A 23,199-nucleotide genomic window follows, 5' to 3' on the forward strand; every position below is an offset into this window, starting at 1 on the left:
GAGTGAGGAGTTTTTGCTTAAAAAATAAATAAATAAATAAATAAATAAAGATGTTACCCAGGCTAGTCGGTGCTCTGTGCGCTGCCCCAAGATTCAAATCAAGCGCATCCAATTTTCAATCAGATTAATTGGACAGGGCGGGCGGGCCTAACCAAAACTCAGAAGCTAGCATTTGTCAACAGTCCAAGTTAGTCACGAATATAATGGTAAAGTAACGTCGTACTTGTTCGTTAATCATTATAATGTGTTAAATCTAATTTTGTTGATATGTTTTTCTTCAGGCAGGGGTTTTAGCTGATGTTTTTGCGGAGGACTCTGAAAGTGAGAGAACATTTTACGGCTTTTCTGACAGTGAACTCAGCGATAAGGTGCGTTTGTTTGGCTTCAGTTAAGGCCTTCACATCCCCAGACACAGCATAAGATACTGAAGGGATTCAATGAGGCCTTAGATTCAACTGTGCTGGACATTTAGTTCGGTTATGTCATGATTTATCGCTGTCGAATCAAGAATACATTCACTGTAATGATTTGTCATGTGTAGCTCATTCAGTGTCACTTCAATATAGCTGAGAGACTGTTTTTATTTTCTGCTATAACAAGGCGTTTTGACAGAAACAGATCAATTCTACTGTGAAAAATAATACTATCGTTTAACATTAAGAGTTGTGTCACTTGCCAAATGAGAAATCACCTCTGTTTATATCCAGCAGAATTCAAATTTTGAAGATGAAGCCCAGAGTGACCTTTCCACTGAGAAGCAGAAAGCCACATCTAAGTCCTCTGCTGGCCCCCGGCCCTTCCGGCTGAGGGTGGCACTCCGCTCCACTGCCTCCACCAAGCAGTCCACTGATGAGGAGGCAGAAGAGGAAGGAAAGAGGACAGAAAAGAGAGGGGCGAAGAAGTCAGGAAAGACCAGTCAGAGACGTGTTAGATTTGAAGATGTGGAGGCAGCCGTGGCTCGGCCATCTCCTTCTGAAGAGCGGGGATCTGATTCAACAGAGGATGTGTCAGATTCTTTCTTGTCTAAGAGAGAGCAGAACATCAAGGCCAACAAAGCAATGGTAAACCAGCAACACAGAAGCACTTACAGTATAGTTGTATTTGTAAACTGGAATGCCCAACAAGCGCCCTAGAATAAAGTTCAGGGACTTGTGATATTGGCGTCATGCAAAAACTACTTTTAGTCAAGTTCAAGTGCTGTTAAATTTGCCCTTCCACAGTGAGTCAAGATGTTTGTCATCTGCCATGTCTCTAATGCTTTTTATCTTCACTGTTTTCTGACAGCTGGCTCAGCTGATGGCAGACCTGCAGAAAATGCCAGGAGGTGCAGGGTTTCTGAAGAAACAAGCAGGCAAACAGAAGACAAAGGAGAAAAGCTCTGTGAGTAGATGGTGATGGAAAAACAGGCAACTGGTAATATTTAAAATGATGAGAAGTGAACATAAATGTTTAACATCCCACCCCACATTTTGATGAAAGTCTCCACTAAACAAAAGGTGATTCGACATACTCAGCTAGTGGCCAAAATCTTTTTTCTTTCTCTTCATGAGTCGGTCAGTAAAGCCCTCAATATCAGTATTTCTTTGCAGACCAATGCACTCTAGTGATTTTATTCAACCTCACCTACAGCGTCCACCACGCTCTGGTGCAGCTGGAGGAGAGTCCAGGAGGAACCCAGAGCGGGTGTCCCGCAGACAGACCCGCTCGATGGGGGGATGTGAGGATCCTTCAGCCCCCAAGGAAGAAGAACTTGAGATCAGCTTGGAGGAGCTGCTGGAGGTCAGTTCTGTCATTTGTCATGGACAAGGTGGAAATATTAAGAAAAGTACTGGGAGCATCTACAGTTCTTTGTTTATTCATATCTTACGTGTTTGCTCAACAAATTATGCATTTAACTTTTCTTCTTAGAAATGTAAACATGTTTCTTTATGAAACTACAATAAGAATTCGACACCTATTTTTCTCATCCATTTTGTATTTGTTTTATCTAATGTATAATGAGAAATAACCACATGTTAGTCTTGTGTAGGTCTGTATTTAGCTGATTATATTTTGTCAATTCCTGTGTGAAACTTCAAGCTAAACAGATCATTATTTTCACCTGTGTGTTCCAGGTACGCCGAGCGCCACAGCGCCGTGGCACCCCACGGCCTAAACAGTGCAAACCTCATTTTATCCGTCCTGTTGATGACATCACAGAGGATGAGCTCCAGCTCGTCGCAGACAACATGACTGATAAAGTCTACAACAGTGTCACAGTGAGTTCACAGCCAGACTCTACCTGCGGCCAGTGAGATATAAGGGAATTGCACAGTATACTGAGAGATTTATGCCAGTATCTGGTTAGTTTCTTGCCAGATCAATTATCCCAGGGACCACTAACAAAACCCCAGTGGCAGCTTTAGGGAAAAAGGTTGACAAGTGTTTAAAATGTAATAAAACCGTCAGTGTACCTGTGCACCACCTTCGTTGTTGATGGTTCTTTGTGTATTTTCAGGGCTCCACATGTCATCAGTGCCGTCAGAAGACTGTTGACACCAAGACTTGCTGCCGTAGTGAGGAATGTCGTGGGATTCAGGGTCAGTTCTGTGGGCCGTGCCTGAGGAACAGATACGGAGAGGACGTCAGGAAGGCACTGCTCGATCCGGTCAATCTGCTAATACACCAACACACACTCTACACCTGTATGTTAGTGCTGAGATTGACACATTAAAAAAAAGGCTATGTAGAGAGATTTTGGGGGCATCATTGTTTGTTTTCAGTCATTCTTGGACCGGTATGATTGTGAAAAAGGTAGTGAACTACATTTTCCTCTGTACTGAAAAGGTCGTAGATTTAATTTGGTTTAATCATTTGATCGTGTTTTGTTTTTTTTCAGGAGTGGAAGTGCCCTCCCTGTCGAGGCATCTGCAACTGCAGCTTCTGCCGCCAGCGTGACGGCCGCTGCCCAACTGGCATCCTGTTCCCCTTGGCCCAATACCATGGCTTCTCTGATGTCCACTCCTACCTCAGCAGGTGGAGTACTGCCCCATAAGACCATATTTGATAAATTAAGGTGTTCTCAAATGGCTGACTACTTACAGGGACACAGAATTTAAGTAATCCTTTTTTCTTACATCAGAAAATGATATGCAAGTGCATAAGGAGACACTCCAGCGAAGTTGTCTAGGTTGGGTCATTCAGACCAGGAATTTGACTTATTAAGCTGTATCAAAAGCCTAGTTATTATTCAGCTTAACTCAAGTGTGTTAGAAACAGACAAAATTCCTAAAATTTATTATTTCTCTCTTACAGCCTCCGGAACAAACTGAAGAGTGAGGATGATGATGATGTGGAGATGTGATTTCAACACTGGGGGGAGCAATTGTTCAAACTGTTATGTTCTCTGTGTTAAAGTTTCTGTTTTCAGTTATTGTCAAACATATACAACCTGTGATTTTAAATCAATAAAGTTTTTTTTTTTTTTGGTCATCTAATTGTTCTGTCAGATTGAGGCACAAGTTTGTAAAGAAATGAGACAAAGTATATTCATAATTTTAATCCAGCTGTTGGCATTTGCAGTAGTTGTTTACACACAATATAAAATCCCTTATTTAAAACGGGGTAAAAAGAAAAGTAAGAGCACTTGTTGTTTGAACTTACTCTAAAGAGAGTTTCAAAGGAAAGTTTTTAAACACTTTACACATGTTACAAATGAATTATGTAAAATTAAGCAGAATACTGAAGCAAAGAAAATAATAGTGAGAAAGAGCTGTTCAGAAAAACTGATGTAACCACTAAGTCACCTTTTGCAACTTATTTATTTAAACAACAAAGGGATGTGTGTCCGAGGTTTGCCTCAAGCTGGATCTTTTCCAGTTAGAACTTTAACATATGCATATCAAGAGTAAAAATTATTAGAAAGTCCATGGACCAAAGAAGGATTTCCTAGTTTTTCTTATAAAATGAGTATGAACCTTTGGTTTTGAGCTTACAAGTTTATGCTGTCAGGACATAACAAAATAATTCACTCTGACCAGATATGACTAAACAAATAGTTTTCCGCAGAAAGAAAATAGAAACCAACATGACTGCAAGGCAAAGTCTCAGAAGATAAGCATACCACAGAGGAAGTAGTACTGGGAAGATCTGGACTGTATAGAAAACATTCTATGACAGAGAGGCTCTTAAGTTTACACATTTCATCTACATATATATATAAAAGTAATAACATAAGATTAAGATTGATTGTGCATGAGAGGTTCATACAACTGAAAGGCATTCTCTTGCAATCATGTAAGATGATCCTGCCTATGCTAAGTATATCTGTAGCCTTTACATTACCAAAAATATATATATATACATAAAAAAAAAAATCAAAAAGGTTTTTGCTATGATAAACATATCAAAGCATGATGGCTTGAATGTGTGTACCTACATAAGAGGTTAAAGAGTTATTCTCAGGATTTCAGTGCTCCGACACCTACATCCTCACATTGATTAGTGCTTCTGGCTCTGACCTGGTCGTGACCTCATGTATTTCAGCCCTCTTCTAAACGGTCCACCCTAAAACACGCTGCATATTATTCCTACGATACTGAGATTGCTAGTTTGTGAACACATCTAGTTCTCCCAAAACAGAAATCTGAGAAACGTATATTTGCTGCTCCAGATCGTTACATTTTCAGTTTTAGGGGGGAACTGAGCATTAAGGGCTGATGTGGGCCAATCAGCCTGAGGGGTGTGACACAGCAGCCCAGTTTGAGAGGGCAGTAAACACCTGAGGTGAAGAGGGACAAGTAGCGAAGCTCACAGCCTTGGACACAAGTGTGAGAGTCGGATTTAGTAGTGTCATCTCTTTACTGGTAGAGAGAATATTACTAGCTACCAATTCAACATCAACTGTGCTGGTCTGTGTTTTATTGCAGTCCCATCAAGTAAGATTGGGTCTTTGTGTGGGACAAATGTTAGTGTAGTTTGATTTCCATTCAGGGGAAATAAGATTTCATGATGACTTCTCTAATCTAACATTTTAATCCAACTCATCCACCCTCTGACCCTTAAATGCCACAGGTATCTCTTAATACAAAATAGAAATCATATTCCTGCCTCAGTTTTCAAATTTAATAGCATCTGTTTTGTTGCATCTGTGGCCACCTCTCCAGTCTTAAGTGTTTGAGAGGTTCTGCTTCTGCAGTCAGATGTGCCCTTTTTAACCCCAAATGTCCGAATGCAACATCCATCAAGGCCATCTTCCTGCTCCTCCACCGTCCTTAATAGCTGTTGCCGTTCATCTGGTGAAGGTCCACCTGCATCATGTTGATCCCACTGCTGGCTAATCGAGCTATGCTCTCTGCAGATAAGGTTTCCATGGTGACGATGGTGTGCTGGTCATTGGCCGACACTGCCCCAGTGCCGGCTTCTGTTCCCGCCGCAGGGGAGGTGGCGTCGGTCGAGACTGTGGTGGTACTGCTGGTGGTGGCGGCTGCTGCTTTCTTGTTCAAATGGGTCTTGATGTGCTTTGAGAGGTGATCGCTGCGCATGAAGCGTTTGGGACACTCTGGGCAAACAAATTTTTTCTCACCTGAAAAGGGGGGAGTAATAAAAATGTCAGTAAAACAGCTGCTGCTGGCACTCATTCAGACTATGACTGGCTGCACTGTTAAAAGTGTCCATTTATGAAGAATTAATGCACTGTACTGAAATAAAGAATAATATTTAAGACATTAAGATTCAAGATTATTAATCATGGTAAAAAAAATAAATAAATAAAAAAAAAGATTCCCTCATGATGAAATATGGCTGTCACAGGTTGACTTGGGCACACAGGCTTATCCTTCACTCTTAAATCCCAGTTGTTACTAATAACATGAATGATGGCTCTGTTCTATTCAACTCCCCCAGTTAGCAATGACAGTGCGAACATGAGCCAACATGCACAACACCAGAACCTTAAAAATCAGTTTTTAAAAATACATCTTGAACTTTGTCCTCAAAGTCCTCATGTGTACCTGTGTGTGTCCGCTTATGGCGCTGAAGCTCATCTGAACGGGTGAATCGTTTGCCACAGAATGCCCAGCCACAGACGAATGGTCGCTCTCCTGTGTGCCAGCGTAGATGGGCCCTCAGGTGAGATGTCTTGCCGTAGATCTTACCACAGCCAGTGATGTGACAAATGTGCTGCTTCTTTTTAGTTGGGTCACTGTTTGATGTAAAAACCATACATATGAGTTAGAGTGACAATGATCTTGTGCGAGATATTCAGAGGCTTCTCTGTGAGGAGACTGTGTACAATCAGGAAAAATTTAAATGTTGTGTTGTTCTGGTAATTATGTCAAAAGGAAAATAACACATTCCTCATTGAGATTCTCTAAAGAAAAACTAAGGTCAATATAAACTCTGCTTTTATTTTTGTAGCTCTGGACAGCAGTTCTAATAAACCGTTCTTTTCCTTCATGTATTAACATTAATCACAAAGCTCTTTAAAGACAATGAGTTAAGAATATCAGAATGACATGATAAAAGAAGTTACATTGTGAAAAATAATATGGTTCAGTGACATACCGTCCTTCTCCATCCTTGCAGAACGGGCAGGTACAGGCTTCCCTCCGGTTACGTCGTCCTTGAGGTGGTGGGCTTATATCCTCATCATCCATGGCTGTGCTATCATCCAAACTTTCTCCACCCGTCTGTAACCCCTGCTCTCCTGCAGTGACGGAACAAGAAAAATTGAAGTACAAGATTATTAATACAATGGTACGAGATCGATTTGGTTTATAGACATTTCATTTATTAAGTTCATGAACACGCTCCAACTATTATATTCATCTAATTTTTCAGCAATCTTTTCTGTAGGAAGATACACAGGAGATTACAGCTTGCCAGTATTTTAGAACCTATTAAAATGTCAAACATTCAGACGCTTAAATGACCTGAAATTTGTGCTTTTATTAACAGCAGAGGCTCCAAAAGGCTAAACCAGTTACACCTACAGTGGGTCTTAAAGTCTGAGATTTTTGGACCCCCTTCCCTGCCACAACTGTGTGTTACCTGCTGCCTGCAAATAAAAGATCTAGGTAATTTCTGATAAGATCTGCTTTAAGTCATTTCCAGTGAGATGCTTCAGAATCAGACAACAATACTAAATCCAGGGAGCAGTGAAAGTACAGGTAATATGTACTCTAAGCAACACTTGAATGTACAGTTAAATACCAGTTGACCTGAGCTCTCACGGTTTTAAATACTATGATAAAATAAATGTTAGTGTAACGTCAGTATTGACACGTTCAGTTCTGCTGAAGCCTAAATAAAGCCTTCTGCATATGTAGCAGAAGCACATTATTTCATAACCGTGACAAGCCCAATTACTCATCACAAATGTTAGTATTTGATAAAAAAATAGACTAACAAGCATATGAATAGGATGGGAGGGACTGCCAGTAACTTAATTCAAGGAGGGTTTGGTCATGATAGAGCTTCCTATAAGACAAGTTACACATACTATGACAAAGAAGCTGTGGCCAACTCACAAATACATCACTGTAATGTGACCATAATCTGATGATATGCAGTTTTACCAAGAAAAGAAATAAAAAGAGAAAAAATTTAAACATGAACACAAACCCTCCGGGCCAGCTGAACTGGTTAAACCAGTATTGTGCACTTCACACAAAGAGCAAAAGAGATCAAATCCAGAGATACAAGATAGTTTGCATTTCAAAGCAAACACTAGGGAGAAAACAAACAGCTAGTAAACCTAATTTTCAAGACTTTAAAATAATTAAAATATTTACTCAGTCCAACTGCCAGTGATTTAACTGCTTCTACAAATACTGTGTACTACAATAGCTGAAATTAACTGTATTGTCTACAATAACAAAAAACTAGCCATAATTAAAGGTTCAGGTCCAGGCCAAAATAAAATGGAAAGAACATTTCTGAAGAGTAATGACTACAAAAGTCCAATAACCATTTAGTACAAACAAAACTGTTTTTTTGCACATGGGGCAACTGGGTTTCCCTGAGTCACAAACTATACTATATTAATTATACTATATTTCAATATAGATTCACATTTGCAAATTAGTATGTATACATAATAACACTGAGTAGAAATTATTCCTCAACAACAGGCTACTGACTGACCTGTTGCGATGGTAATGGGAACACCCTGCAGCTGGTGCATCTGTAGGCCGGCGCTTCCAAGCGTGTTCAGATTTATGGTCTGGATGCCTGGGATCTGCACTGTGTTGACAGATACTCCTCCAGCTGCAGCAGCTCCCTGAGCCTGACTGAGTTGGGGGAGAGGCTGTACTGGGGCCAATGTGATCTGTGCTCCTGTCGGATTCTGGATCTGAATGGTCTGCCAGCTCACTTGGCCATTAGGGCCTACAGTACGCAGGAGGATGGGGCCTGTGTTTGGCATAATTTGAAGATTTTGAAGCCCTTCCTGGCTGAGCGTTGGAGTCGCAAATACCTGACCGCCTGCGGTCGTGACAGTCCCAGCCTGGATGGTCTGGAGGGGTGTTCCACCTTGGATAACATGCTGAGGCTGCAGAAGGATTTGCTGTGGCTGCTGCCCATCTCTGTTGTCTGGTTGTATTGGGACACCCAGAGAAGATGCTGTGTTCTGCTGAAATGTCCCTGTCACTGCTCCATTGCTGTTCTGCGTTTGGGTCATTCCGTAAGAAGAGGAGGTCTGCGTGGTAACAGTGGATGCACTTGTCATGTAACTGTTGGAAGACACTGGCTGTTGCGAATGCTGTTGTATAAGCTGATTTCCCCCTGTATCCCCTCCCCCATTTGCATCCCCCCCTGTGCCACTTGTTCCAGTACTGACAGGCAACAAAGTGATGTTTCCATTTAGTGACACAGGCATATTTGCCAGAAACTGTGGCTGGTTTTGTAACACGCCATTTCCTAAGCTTATATTTTGTATGGGGATGGCTCCCTGAAGGAGACTGGGCATTGTTATGATGTTTCCTGCTGCACCAGCTCTGTTGGTTGCGGCTAAGATCTGCTGGCCATTAGGAGAGGACACAATCTGAAACTGTTGCCCTGGTCCTGCTGCAGCAGGTACAGCAGATTCCTGCTGAGTATGTGCGAACTGCAGTGGCTGGCCATCTACTGTCTGAAACTGGGGAATAACCTGGTACTGAATATTGGGCACCATACCTGATATGGTGGTAAGCACCTGCTGACCCTGCATTGATGGAGCCTGAGCTACCACATATTGCTGTGGCTGCTGCTGCTGTCCCTGAGTGCTTACAACAGCTGCTGATGGTGACAGCACCTGTCTGCTCTTGCCTAGGTCTCCTCCTGTCATCACCCCTAAAGTGTCGGTGGTGACTGTGTTAGTGCCTGAGGATGCTTGAACGCTGAGAGGGATAACCTGCCAGCCGTTGGCACTGGAGGTGAAAACACCCTGGTTTAGGTCCAGCTGTTGCTGGTTTTGTTGTTCTGTAGGTGAATCATTCTCTCCTGGAGTGTCGATTCGACTGCAAGTGGCTGCCAACAAGGCGAGAGGAGATGGCTGCTGTGAGTCCTAGAAATACCATAAATGAAAAGAGAATAGAGAGAATTTATAAAGTAAAAATAAAATCTATCATACATGTTAATGCTTCAGGTTGGGACAAAATGTATAAATGGCTGTCAAATAGTCCACTCATATTTTTAACAATTTCAAACTTACTGACACAGTTCAAACTTTTACACTCAAGGAAATAATAATAGAAACAGCTAAATAGAACATAATTGTTATATTGTTATAATTGATAATGACACAAGTGATAAAAAAATAAAAACCAAAGACAAAGTTATAGTATAAGAGTCAACCTGATAAGACTATGAGAAGATAAGTTAAAAGACATTTTGAATATAAAATAAAAAAATGTACTTTGAAAAAATTGTATTGAAAATCATGTGATGGATTTGGATTTAGAATAAATTGTGTGACTTGCTTTGTAAAATCTAAACATGCTTCACTGCAACGCTCTGAAACTCCATTCAAAATATTAAACCGAGTTCTGTTTTGTCATGCAGGTCTCTTTGCAGCACTTTACATGTAGTGGGCTGCAGCGTGAAGTCCTGGGGGGAAGCCGGGTGGGAGAGTATGGGAGGGACCGCATTTTTTCCGGAGCAGCGGCGGGCTCGACTTCCCCTCCCCCCAAACCCACCCATCTCCCTCCCACACTTTTATTTTGCCCTATAAACTGACACACTCCTCTAGCCACCCCCTCCAAGGCCAGCCAAATGGGCCGAGCGAAATGCACACGAAGTGCCGGGGTTTGACGGGAACACCCCGTGTGGGCGAAATTTACCTGCCCATTCCCCACCCCAGTGACATGTGCTCTGGAGAGAAAAATCAACAACCCCGTACAAGTCCCGACACAGATGAGTTACAGACACAATCAATCAGATGGGAAATACATAGCAGGTAGAGTAAGTGTGACTGGGGAGTGTAGTTGAACGTTCACCATCTGATTTGGCAATAAAACAAGTGAATGTGTCCAGTTAACCTACTTGAGAGTTCGTGTTTCGCTTTTGACTGAAGCCTCCACCGCTCCCCACAGCGGCCATTTCACCCTGCTGCTGATCTGCGGAGGAAGAGTTTGTAAGATCAGTCTTCAGAAAAGTAGCTGGTCACTTTGAACCAGCAGACAACAAAACCTGATTAACGCTACACCCAACAACGGGGGTAAACCCCCGCAGTTTACGCACGGCAGACCTCACAAAAAACAACAAAACCTTTTTATAGTTAATGTGCAGAAATACAGCAAAGAAATGCAAGGAAATCTATGCCACAAGTGCTCGAAGGGCCAGCTAGCCTGCTAGCTAAGCTAACATAAACTCACCACAACAAACAATGTTAAGGAAAAGTGCTAAGTATTAGCTAACGAGTTTCAGCTGCACTAACACATACTAGTTAGCTAGCTCAAGGAAACTGGACCAAGTGAAACTGTTGTGTAAGCAGCAGTGTCATTTGGGAGCAGAAGTTACGTTAATATTCACCAGCTAGCCAGCTTTACTTGACTGGCTAAATGTTGTTAGCTAAATACCGACAATTAGCAGTTAAGTAGTTGGTACTTTTAAACTGCTTCAGACGCTAGCTAGAAAACAATAAAACATCATTTTCACAACAGTGAGCACACTTAAAACACTGTACTCTGATTTAACTTCGAACTGTTAACTTTAAGTCTGGTTCACATCACGCCGCTAAGTTTAAAAAGTTCACTTACTGCTCATAATTTGAAGACGGGAGGAGTTTCTCTGCTCTTTTCTCGGGTTGACAACTTTTCACAACTTCACACTAACTTGACGGGCCGCCCGCTATGAAGGAGAAAAACACGGGTGCGCTCGATTAAAACACTCGTGCAGCCCAGCCCCAGCCTACCTGTCCTGAGCACGATCATGGACCAACACATTTTCCAATTCAGTCTAATTCAATTTCAAACGTAAAACTTGTGGGTTGGCAAAATAATTTTGTCTCACTCACTAGATTCTGTCTCTCTCAAGCGCAAATGTCTTCAAATGTTCGATCAATAGTCTGACCACCAATCCAAACCCCAGATATTCACTTTGCGGTTGTGTGTTTTAAAGTCAAACATCAAATTCTTGCATTTGAAAGGTGAAAAAGGCAAATTTATATTGATAGTTTTGATTAAAACCCACTAAGAGCATTATTTGATTATCAAAATTAATCTTTTGCCAATCGACTAAACGATTAATTGTTTTAGTTATGACCTTTAGCCTTGAACATATTTTTATTGCGCCAGTCACATAACCTACCAGTCAAGACGGGACATTAATGTGTTGTATTTGAGATTTGACTCAATTATATAGTCTTCTGGCACCTGGTGACTGTGATATCGCACTGTCACCATAAATAAAAGAAACGCACCCCTCTGAGAGCTACTCGTGAAGGATTGCTGCTCTTCTCCAATTGAAAAGGTTGTTTCTGCCTACGAGTCTCTACCCGCCAATGTAATTGGGCCAAAGGCGGGGATTGGGGCAGGACCAAGCATGGTAGGTTGTATCCCTGAGTATGATTGACGTTGGGTTATCTGTTTTCCGCTCAAAAGGCGCCATGAGTAAACATGTTCACATAAACAGTGGTATCTCCCCTTTCTTCTGTGATATTGTCTCATCATTCAGCAGTGAAAGGATGAAAAGGCTCATCTCTTGCCTTGAACACGGAGGTGAGGAACGAAGAAGGCGGACTGCTGGGTATTTAAGTCTTGCCTCCGTGGCCACTGGCCACTCCCTGGTGGCGCCCTGTGGGTTGGGAAATAGCAAGGAGGCGGGAGGAGTCAGCCAGGGTGGAGGAGAAGAGACCCCATCACAGTCACACACTGGCTGTAACCGCGCTGGGAGGAGAAAAATGGCTCGCTTGTGGGAGGGCTTTTATTATAGGGATGTATAAGGGGGCTGTCAGTGAAGCAGCACATGTGCCCATGTAAACAGGCCGGAGGGTGGAGTTCATCCTCAAGCCGGGCCTGCATCCACCCAACTCTGTCTGCAGTCAAACACAGATGTTTCATCAGTCTGTTTCTCCTAAAGCTATTTATCTCATTCATCCCCAACAGTACCCCTGCACAGTATAAGGACTAATAGTGTAATCTTTCATTATACAGTGCTTGGCTCCCAGTATACGGTCCTCTAACTTTGATTGAAAATTTGTTTACATCATTTGTTGAGCATGTCAGTTCATCCTGGAAGAAACATGCCTCCTCTGTTGCACGGTCTGAAGTTTCTTCCATTTTTTGGTGTTAGCTTTTTTGGGACTGGAGGGTCTACAGACAAAGGATGTCATGTTTTGTACAGCTTTTTAACCCCCTTGAGGCCAATTAGTGACATAATCCTGGGCTTCTTAAATAAAATTTTATTTCACCTGATTTAAATAAAAGTGACAAATATTACAATGCAAAATACTCCATGACAAGAAATAGTCCTGCCTCGAAATTTCACTCAAGTAAAGGTATTTAAGCAGGAAAATGTAGGTAAAGGATCAAACATAAAATAACTCATAATTCAGAAAATGGCTCATGTGATGGTCAAATATCATATTGCTGGATCATTAGTAGCATTAGCTCCAGGTGGAGCTAATTTTTCTTGTTTTATATTCAGTTGAGTATGTTTTGTGTGTAAAAATCTGTAAAGTATCAAGTAAATAAAGCTGTTATATGAATATATTGGAGTAAAAAGTATTATCATTAATTTCCCTCTGAACTGTAGTGGAGTAGAAGCATTAAGTATTGAATTTGAAAGCTCACTTTTGTGTTGTTGAAAGGAAGAAGTGTTGTATAATTAAGGGAAGAATTGGGCTGATTGATTGATTTATTATCAGCAAAATGTATAAATTTTTTTTTAGCTATTTTAAAAGCCTTTGTGTCCATAATGCATCATATTGTATAAACTCATACAATCTTAACCTGCAAACTGTACCTGTCAAATACAGTGGAGTAAAACGTACTTTATTTTCCTTTGAAATGTGGTAAAGTGGAAGTATGAAAGAAAGACAGAATGACAGAAATGCTCAAGCAAAGTTGTACAATCTTCATAGTGAACTACAGAAAAAAACGCAGATGTTATTACTGACTTGTAACTGATCTGTAAGGATTTAGTAGGTCTTAATCATTAATAAACCCATTTGTTACAGCTTATAAACCCTTTATGGATGACCTAGCAGCAAAAAGTTTATCTGAAAGTTTATGGTCTATGACCTGCTTCATGTACAAAACTATCACAGCGAATGATGATTGATACACATACTTAAGATACCTCAAATCAAAATGCATGACATTAGAGTATTGAAAGGCATTTTAAAGTTGTTTTCCTTCCTATTGGAGGTCACAGTTTGCCTACCAGACAAATAACATTGTTGTTGAGATTATAATCTTTTCAAATGTGTAGTCAACCTTTACCTTCTGACATTTTCAGCAACAGCTTTCAGTCTGTCAGCTTTTGTTTCTGCAGGATGTGTCGCAGCTGCGTCCCGCGCTGATAAAACTGTTGTATTTCATGATCAGATGCAAAGTCACTTCCTACAGTTAGCTCACACACCATCCCCTGCCAGGAGGATCCGCTCAGATGCAGCCTGACAAATGACCGGCGAGCATCTCTTCAGAGGAAATTACCCTGAAACTCGTCATCGTGCATTTATCATTGAAAACCCAGAGCAGGCTTGAAGCTGTTAGAAGGTTTGCTGAAGACTGCAGATTAGTTTCACACAGCTCGGCCCGCGACAACAGGAAACGAGAGAAAAAGCGCCACTGACGCAGAACTGAAACCTGCATCGGTGAAGGTAAAGCTGCTTTTCTTCTGTTAACTGTTTTCGCTCTTAAGCTTTTCATAGCTGAAGTCTGAACAGGCATGTTTAATTCAACTGACAGTTAATACAACCTATAATAGACATTGAGAAGATTATTTCTTATTAATATGGATGACATTATACAATGACAGACTTTATAATCGAAGGAAAAACTGGGAAATATTCATCTATATTTTCAGAAAGGTAGCCTATATAACCATAATCAGTATAAGTCATTTATGTCTTATGTATGATGCATGATCTATTCCTTAAAATTTTATTGATCTAAACTAACAGTTGTTTGGCTTGACTTATATATTAGAATTACAGTAATAATTAATTAAATTTATGTTTTTATTAAAATGGATTTGCATAGATCTATCTGTCACTCTGTGTCTGTATTTGTCTTTGTATATCTTCCCTCCTTAACCCAGTGTCACTTTACATGTTTCAGCTACCATCTATGTACTTTAGATATATCTTATTTTATGTTTATACTGCTGTATGCTCTTTATTGCACAAGGGTTTTTATTCACCTGTACATGTTTCAAACTTAATATTTTTATTTTTTTGTCAGCTTTTTAAAGTTTTGTGAGACCTACAATACTCAGTATTCATTTTAACTTTTTTTTTTTATTATTACACTTAAAATGACAAATTAACTTGGACTTAACCTTGAGGCTCAACGTCAGAGAATGTCATCCATTGTAACATGTCTGTCTGAAAAAGAGTTGAACGTGTTTTATTAATTGTTTTAATGTCACACTGTAGTTTACTATTGGTCCAACTTGTCAAATAATGCAGTTTATGAGGAAGCAAAGCACACTCTCTAGGGAGGCTTTAATTTAAAAAATATATCAACACATAATAGCTCCAAACGATCATCGACTTCAATGTGAAAGTGGTATCTGTCTCAGCCCCTGAAAAAAAAGAAAACATATTGTCTGCATCACAGGCTCGGCCCTTGTGTCTCTGTAGCTTCAGTTTCACTATGTCCTCCCGGCTGTCTGTGACTTGAGGCGATGGAGAGCCCGTCCTCCACTGTGAGGCGGCGAGCCTGGATCAACAGCAGCCGACAGTGGCCCACTCTGGAGGAACTGGACCCCGAAGGGCCGCTGTGCAACCTCCCGTCTGCCTCCATAGCAGATGACGATGTCTTTTCCGATGGTAAGTGCAAACTAAGGAGAGTGTGAGAGATCCACCCACACATCTGTCCAAACAAATGATAAATTGACCCTGAGGGAAGTAGTGACGGATTTTGTGACCAGTTTATCAGAACTTCTTTTATTTCACATACATAAAATAAAAGAAATTGCATAAATGATAAAATGTTGGATCACTTCTTCTTTTAGAGATGGCATAATTTACAGGATTACTTAAATGCAATCAGAGGTTCCACTTTTTCATAACATAATATGTGCAAAGTTACTGTAGACAGGATGGGTGTTTGTTTAAACACTGATATAAGAACCTGCGGAGTTGTTTGTTTAATGAGGATTACTCATAAGCTAAGTGCTGCACATTTCCACAGGATGCTTCACAGGAAAGATTGAGAACTGGCTCCTGCGTTGTGGGTGAGTCAGTTTGCTTTACTACTTTTGTCTTTGCAAGATGGATGTAAGATGATCTTTTTTGAGCACAGACTCTTGCCGGCTCTGAAGGACAAGGTGTCAGACACTGGAAACCGATTTAACAAACAAAAGCAAGTAGAAAGTGGAAACCTTCTGAGGTCAGGTTTTCCAGGAAGACAGCGCAGGAAGGTAGATGCTGTATTGTTTTCACCACAAGAGCCTAAGATGATGCATTTTTATAATTCCATCGGAAATATACGCTTCTTTCATTTCTTAAAAGCCATAATATGAGACTGCTTCGAACTGACTTTTTCTGATGTTATCTAGGGCATGTCATTCACAACACACAGCTTTTGGAGCTTGTGTTGGATATGTTAAAGATGTTTTTTCTCAGGATAGATGCAAACTTTTCAACCAGTCTTCCAGCCCTGAGGCTGTTACACCAACAAATCACACAACCTAAGCTCTTTTCTCTAAATTTTATTGTGGTTTAAAATAATAGTTACTGAAATAACAGTTCCCTTTTCCTCTAATGGAACTGATTGAAGGAAGGAGGTCAGCTCACAGAGACGTTATTTAACGTCTCCTGTATCAGTCATTGAAAAGTAAGCTGCACTGCTAGTAATCAGTGAGGTTCTACATACAGTGTGTGTGTGTGTGTGTGTGTGTGCGTGTGTGAGTGTGTGAGTGCGTGCGTGCGTGCGTGTGTGTGTGCGTGCGTGCTTGCGTGCGCGTGTGTGTGTGTGTGTGTCGGCATCTAAATGGCTCCTTACACTATGAAATAGTACACTAAAAACAGTGGTGTGATGGTTTTTGCATGCCGAGAAGTCGACAGGGAAACGACCAAATTGGTTTGGAGGTGTTGACCATAGTTCTGCTCAGCATGTGAACATTTCTACAGGAGGAAGTTGACAGACTTCAGCAGCCTGTTAAGGGCTGATTAGAGAGCAGATGTGAATGATTCTCACAGTCATCCGCTGGAGATAGACTGCTATCATATGCAAACGCATTCACCTATTTGATAGAAGAAACATGCAGATAATGCTGAATGGATATGTGTCTGTTGGTTTGTATATATGCATTAAATATTGAAATATGTTTGATAGGTCAGAGGCCTGCTCAGAGAATACTGGCCAGCTGAGTTTTGGTGAGTATGAACTGAAATAAAGCTTTGTCATGAATAACAACCTATCATTTACCACAAGTCAGTTTTGTAATTATACTAACTGTAAATGCAAATCAAATATAAACAGTTCAAATATACACTTTCCTTTTGTCTTTAACCCTGTTTCTGTAGAGGAAGTATTCAGATCCTTTACTCAAGTAAAAGTAGCAAGACTTGCGATATAAGCACAACACAACAAGTATATTAGCAAAATGTACTTACAGTATCAAAAATAAAAGAACACATAATTCAGAAAAATTGTCTGTGTGAGGGTCGTGCTATTAAATATCATAGTGGATCATTAGTAGCATTTTACTTACGTAACAGCTTGTCAAGGTGGAGCTAATTTAATCATCTTATATTTTGTAGAGTATATTAAGCTGAAGTATAACCTGTAACAGCGCATCATTTTTGATATGTTCTACCTCAAATTTAAGTACTAACTTAAGTACAGTACTTAGGTAAATGAACTTTGCATTTCACACACTCAGAAATGAACATATAATGTGCAACTAGATATGAAAGTACTAAATCAATGACTGTCCTCTCTTCAGAGTCTGTGCTCAAAGCCAACAACTTAGACGATGACCTGAGTCTTGGTGCTGATGGTAAGTACACACACACACAGACACACACACACACACACACACACACACACACACAGACAAAGGAAACTAACAAAGCAGGAAATGTTCTTATAGGAAAATGAGGTGTGTATCATGCATGTTTTTTATTCTCTGCTCAAGCTCACGTTTGTTGAGTTTGTTACAGCGTTGAGTGACACTGGCCCACCTATGCAAATCAACTGTAATATCTCACAGAAAAGTCAGGTGTTCGACAGTTTTACTGCACCTCTGTCAGGAGGATTTTTTTCAGTAAGTGTAGCTCAGAAAGTTATTTTTTGTCAACACCCTCCATAAATGTGGCTGTTTATGCTCTTTATTTGAAATGTTATGACATTTCCCATGTCATATCAGATGTACATTATTTATATCAAAAAAAGAAGTTACATAATAGTTCTTGCAAGGTCAAAACATCAGCTTATCATTTTTAGTGGTGAGACTAAAATCCATGGGTGTAACAACAGAGTAGAGAATTGCATAATGCCTTTAATATAATCGCTTAGTAAGTACATCTTGTGAGTGGCATGCTGGTTGGACTTTTGCTTTACATCTGCAGCTGTTTGACAGTTTAATGTGAACATCACAAAGTGAAAATGAGAGGACCTGGAAGTGCTGTGATGTTAAGTGTGTAGGATTTATTGGTAGAAAATGGATAAAATCTTCATAATTATGTTTTCATTAGTGTATAATCACAAGAAACTAAGAATCATTGTGGGGGGTTTTTTTTGCTTAGAATGAGCCCTTCATATCGGAAAGGGAGCAGGTCCACGGCTGCACCGCCATGTTTTATACAGTAGCCCAAAACAGACAAACTAAACACTTCCTCTAGAGAGGGCCTTTAAGGTTTTTACGTTACCTGAAGGCCGCCGTAGGTTCTCCTACATGCTTACTCCTACAAGCGAGGAATGATGGGAGACGTATTGAATTGGTTGCTTTCTGCAACCTCACCACTAGATGCCACTGAGTCCCGCACACTGGTCCTTTAATCTAACTTTCACCAGGGTAGCTCACCCAAACACATACAAATATTTTTATAGGCGTAAATTTTTGCAAATTAACTGTGAAAGCAGCAACCTGATGCGTATCAACACACTTCTCTTTCATTCTTTGTTTCAGCTTCTTTGTTAAATGGAGGAGGAATTTCACGTGAAGCTGGGTGAGTAGAATCTGTAATGTTATCGTTGCAGTGACAGTGAAAGAATAAAACGCAAGAGACGAGGAATGTACTGTTGAATAAGTGAATAATATGAATCCATCTTGCTTTAATCATTAGAGGCCTTTGTATTTTTAAACTCATGTCCTACTTTCTGAACAAGAGCACAATTTAGGAGAGAAATGAACTGTCTTTGATGTTTCTCAAGTTTTAGTCAGATGTGAAAATATATGAGCAAGTCTGTTCACTGACATTTTTATTTCCTGGGTACACCCATGGCCACTGAGTTGTTTCTTTTGAATATGATTAAGAAGTGTGAATATAATTTATCACTTGAATGTTGGCATCAATACAGTCCATTTTGGCACTTCTTTTAGTTTTGAAAGAGTTTGTGAAGACATGGGACTTTCTGAACTGAATAAAGGAAGTTAAAAGAATGGTGTTATTTTTCCTCCTTTTCTCACTCTATGCTGACCATGAAGCCGCGCACGTCGTCCTTCCCTGAAACAACAACACAGCAGACTCAACAGCAGGTCAGTAACAACCTGCGAACAGATCGGATGAAAAAGTTGTACTGACATCAAATTATTTTCATCTGAATTTTTCTGTAAAGGAAATGTTTTAATTTTTTTATTTTTGGAAATGTACATCAAGAACAGAGTTAGGCTTTGTGCTTGCTTGTCAGCTGACTTGTCTTTGATTACATGCTGAAGCACAACTGTAGGTTTTGCCTTAATATTGATCTAAGTTGTGGATCATATGCAACATAACTTTACACGTCTTGTCTACAGCACCCCTCGTACTGGACTATGTCCGCCGTCACTGAACTTGGGCCACAGCATGGCCTCCAGCTGCCTGTCCTCCTCCACCTGTAAAACCACATCAAGGTGAGGCTGCAACACTTTCACAAGGTTCATTTCTCTGTAGGTCTGCAGACTCATCACCGGCACTTTTTTACTCTTGAATGACCCACTTGACAAGTTGCAGATTTCCAAATCTGTTGTTTTCCATAACATTTTTCTTTTTCTTTTTCTTTTTCCCCGAATAGTACAGTGCGTTCCATTTTTATCCTGTTTATTTGTTTCTCCCTTTCTCCCATCCTTACAATAGTGTGTCCGAGATCCTGCAGATGTGTTCTGAGGATGCAGAGGAGACGTTGTATGAGCTGGGTTTCGGCTGCGATGAGCCACAGGTCACTGTTCGCATCCCTCCTCGCTTCTTCACCTTCCCCTCTCAGGCTCAGGGCATCAACTTCCGCCTGTTCTTGGATGCACAGCTGCGGCGGATACGAGAGGAGGACCCCAGCCTCTCTCTTGCTAGTAAGACTATGGATTTATTAAATCCCTCTGCCGTAGGTTATCTTTGTCATGTGATTTGTGTTATATTGTTTAATGTGTGATAAGGTGAATTAATTCTGGGATGTAGAAAATGAGCTCCATATTACTTTTGGTTTGATTTACATTTTATTCTTTCCACAGGCCGTTTCAGACAAGTCCAAGTGCTCACAGCAATGGCCAACGCTTTTTACTCCCTCTACTCCCACGTGTCCCGCACCCCTCTTCAGAAACTCGCCACGCCGGAGTTCACTTTCTCGTCTCCCGTGGAGAGGATCGAACGCTTCAGGAGCAGTGTCCGCAGTGAGCCGCGTTCTCCGGTGGAGAGGCTGAAGGACACCGTCTCCAAGATGTGCCTCTACACAGGCTCTCCTCGCGGGTCAGACTCCACCTCTCCGCAGCCCTCACCCAGGAAAAGGTCCAGCCTCCCTGATGTTGTGGATATAGTCCTGGTGAAAGCCAAGACCGGGGCTTCCAAGAAACTGGAATTGGGGGAATATACCAGGAGTAATTCAGCTGTAGATGTTAGGCTGGTCAGGGATGATGATAAATCCTGTAACAGATGGAGAGAAGAGCAAACACAGCAGACCGTGGTAGACACAGACATCCTTCAGAATGGAAATAAAATCTGTCACAATGACACGCATAGTAGCAAACAAACAGATAATGATGACGCTGATAAAAACAGTGTCCGACCAACAGACACCGACAGCAGGACTCACAGTCTGAGAACATCTCTAGCCTCAACCATATCAGGAGACACCGTGATAGAAACAGATCATCACTTTCTTTCATGTCAGGCTGAGCAGATCTCATATTCCACACAAAGTGATACAAGGAGAGCTGAGCTAAAGCCTGTTGCCAAGGTTACGTATGATCGAATCTGCCCGCAGATAGTCGAGAGCGTGCACCAGGCGCCTTTCTGCTCTCAGCACGCACACAGCCCAAAAGCAAACACATTACCTCCTATCTGCTCTGAGACAGAAAGTCCTGGATCACACAAACCCTGTGTACAAAGCCCTATCTCTGGGCCTGATGTTGCCTTTTCAGGAGAGGCCAGATTGGCTGATGCATCCGGACCACTTCCTGTCCTGGCCTCCAATGCCAACCATACCCATTACTGCATCACCGTGACTGGCTGGGAGGGGGACGATGCCTCTTCCTGTTCCTTGAACACGCCAGATTCCAGTCATACTTCCACTGTCCCTCTTGTCCAGACATGTGAGGAGAACTTGAACAGGGGGAAAAGCCAGTACCTGAATCCACTGACACATCGGGGCCTGGGGGATTTCTCCAGTAACGTAAAACAGGCTAACTCTTTTGATCTGGAGGAGGTACGGTCATGAAACAATACTACTGCACATGTTCAGGAATGTAAAGCTGCCACAGTGGTGGCAAAAAATAACCTTGACATATTTTTGTTTATTACAAATTGTGATGTTATAAAAGAGAAATACAAATTTGATATACTCTGAAAGAAAGGGACCTCATCTGTAAATGGGTCAAAGAAACAGGGTGAAAGAATTTAAGAGAAAAAAAGAAGAGCTCATGTTATTATTGTTCAGTTTAAACAATCATCCTACTGTAGTTATAGACTGTTTTTCCAGTGGCTGGTGTTGGTTCAGGTTACTGACTCATATTTTTCTTTCTTCTGTTTTACTTTATGATGCAGATGATCTCAGAACATACTTTGTGATTATGTAACAATGTGACATTGGTGATAAAACAATGTATTGTTCAGCCCCAGTGTTATACAGATCTTTTAGTATTGTTTCCTAATCATTCAAGAGTCGCAGCAGACACATAGTATATAATAACTGCTTTATATTTTTGTCTCAATAGCTGCATAGTGCGGGAGAGGAGGATTATGGACAGACTGATGCTACATTGTCCACAGGACGTCACCACAAAGGTACAGTGTATTTATTTTTTATTTGTGTGTGAGTGACATATTTTGCATGAACACAGAAGGTCACGATCAGAAGTTACAGCTGTTGCTTTGGTACACTGTAGTCATGCTTTACGGGAACATGACTCGTCATAATTTTAAAATGGCTGTTTACACTGATAAGCAGTTCGCATGGCCAGCAAATACCGACTACATTCACGCTGTTCACCCTGTTTAAATGATTATACTGAAAAATAAAAAATGCATGTTGTCAGTTCATGCTGTAACAGCCACTGTAACCAGAGTGCATCCCGCTTTCTCAAAGTGTTTACACAAAGACGTTTGCAGAAACCCCACGCATATTCTTTTGGTGAATTTCAATACTTGACTTTGGGCCTCACATGACATGAGGAATTGATTTGTCTAGGCAGATGTATGCAGAAAAGCTCGATGTGCGAGTATGAAAATGAATTTATCAGGAAAGGGAGGTTTCTCGCTTTAAGTGTATACAGGTCACTACGCAGGTGGATTTGTCACTGGGAACAAACTGAATGTGCCTTTGTGTATCTATTCAGGTCAGACTGCAGCTGCACATGTGCAATGGTTTACAGCGCATGGAGTCGTTTGCTCGACTGTGCTCGTGTCCTTGTGTCCCTGTCTAGGTGAAGTTGGCCGGGGTGACAGCATGCAGTCAGACAGCAGCGGCTATGCAGATGAAGAAGTCAGTCCCTCATCAGACAGACACGGGAGATGACAGGAAAACACAGAGCTCCATGTAAACAACGTTCAAAGTAGTGTTTGGAAAGTGCGTCCACGCAGGGACCAACAGTCAAACAGGCCCGAAGGAGTTAAATGTCATGTTTTTGTAAGAGACTTACACCACATGTGAAGCTTTCAAAGGCTTTACACTGAAGAAGCTTTTTTTGCAATAAGGAACATTTCTGCAAAGCATTACATTCTCCCCCAGTGTTCATTCTGAATACAGAATATTGTAAATAAATAAACATTTAAGTTGTTTAAAGCCTTTGATGAAATGCTGTGTGGATCATATTTGAATAAGTCAATCTGGAATTACAGCATATGTTCAATTTATTACAATAACAGTTTGCAGTAAATTTACAAAAAAAAGAAAAAAGAAAAGTCAATTTCACATGGAGCTCACACTGTATTTTACTGTT

At 40.9% G+C, this 23,199-nt stretch overlaps 3 protein-coding genes across 9 annotated transcripts; 2 read left to right on the forward strand and 1 right to left on the reverse strand.

Annotated features, from left to right (window-relative positions):
• The first annotated feature begins 103 nt into the window (after positions 1-103).
• Positions 104-3,483, forward strand: LOC130178304 (cell division cycle-associated protein 7-like). Of its 5 annotated transcripts, none has more exons than XM_056390403.1 (9): positions 104-206; positions 282-368; positions 708-1,061; positions 1,285-1,380; positions 1,630-1,779; positions 2,115-2,258; positions 2,498-2,647; positions 2,879-3,015; positions 3,295-3,483. In XM_056390403.1, exons 1-9 carry the CDS (start codon positions 204-206, stop codon positions 3,341-3,343), a joined length of 1,170 nt encoding a protein of 389 aa, XP_056246378.1. In that variant the 5' UTR covers positions 104-203; the 3' UTR covers positions 3,344-3,483. The 5 variants fall into 5 exon arrangements, with proteins under 5 accessions (XP_056246378.1, XP_056246386.1, XP_056246412.1 ...); XM_056390411.1 differs by having other exon boundaries at positions 711-1,061; XM_056390437.1 differs by lacking the exon at positions 3,295-3,483 and having other exon boundaries at positions 2,498-2,684; positions 2,879-2,965.
• Positions 3,484-3,523: 40 nt separating this feature from the next.
• sp1 (sp1 transcription factor) lies at positions 3,524-11,334 on the reverse strand. The gene is made up of 6 exons (XM_056390351.1): positions 11,217-11,334; positions 10,501-10,574; positions 8,125-9,523; positions 6,544-6,685; positions 5,991-6,181; positions 3,524-5,563 (listed from the first exon to the last, which is right to left on the reverse strand). The coding sequence occupies exons 1-6, from the start codon at positions 11,221-11,223 to the stop codon at positions 5,253-5,255; spliced, it is 2,124 nt and encodes a 707-aa protein (XP_056246326.1). The 5' UTR covers positions 11,224-11,334; the 3' UTR covers positions 3,524-5,252.
• Positions 11,335-13,886: 2,552 nt separating this feature from the next.
• On the forward strand, positions 13,887-23,055 carry tespa1 (thymocyte expressed, positive selection associated 1). Of its 3 annotated transcripts, none has more exons than XM_056390361.1 (12): positions 13,887-14,281; positions 15,243-15,454; positions 15,819-15,861; positions 16,965-17,005; positions 17,578-17,631; positions 18,763-18,802; positions 19,282-19,332; positions 19,591-19,686; positions 19,910-20,118; positions 20,278-21,467; positions 21,976-22,045; positions 22,597-23,055. In XM_056390361.1, exons 2-12 carry the CDS (start codon positions 15,310-15,312, stop codon positions 22,773-22,775), a joined length of 2,118 nt encoding a protein of 705 aa, XP_056246336.1. In that variant the 5' UTR covers positions 13,887-14,281; positions 15,243-15,309; the 3' UTR covers positions 22,776-23,055. The 3 variants fall into 3 exon arrangements, with proteins under 3 accessions (XP_056246336.1, XP_056246344.1, XP_056246353.1); XM_056390369.1 differs by having other exon boundaries at positions 15,266-15,454; XM_056390378.1 differs by having other exon boundaries at positions 13,888-14,281; positions 22,684-23,055.
• The last annotated feature ends 144 nt before the right edge of the window (positions 23,056-23,199 follow it).

This window comes from Seriola aureovittata, chromosome 2 (genome assembly GCF_021018895.1).
Source record: "Seriola aureovittata isolate HTS-2021-v1 ecotype China chromosome 2, ASM2101889v1, whole genome shotgun sequence".
Lineage (NCBI taxonomy): Eukaryota > Metazoa > Chordata > Actinopteri > Carangiformes > Carangidae > Seriola > Seriola aureovittata.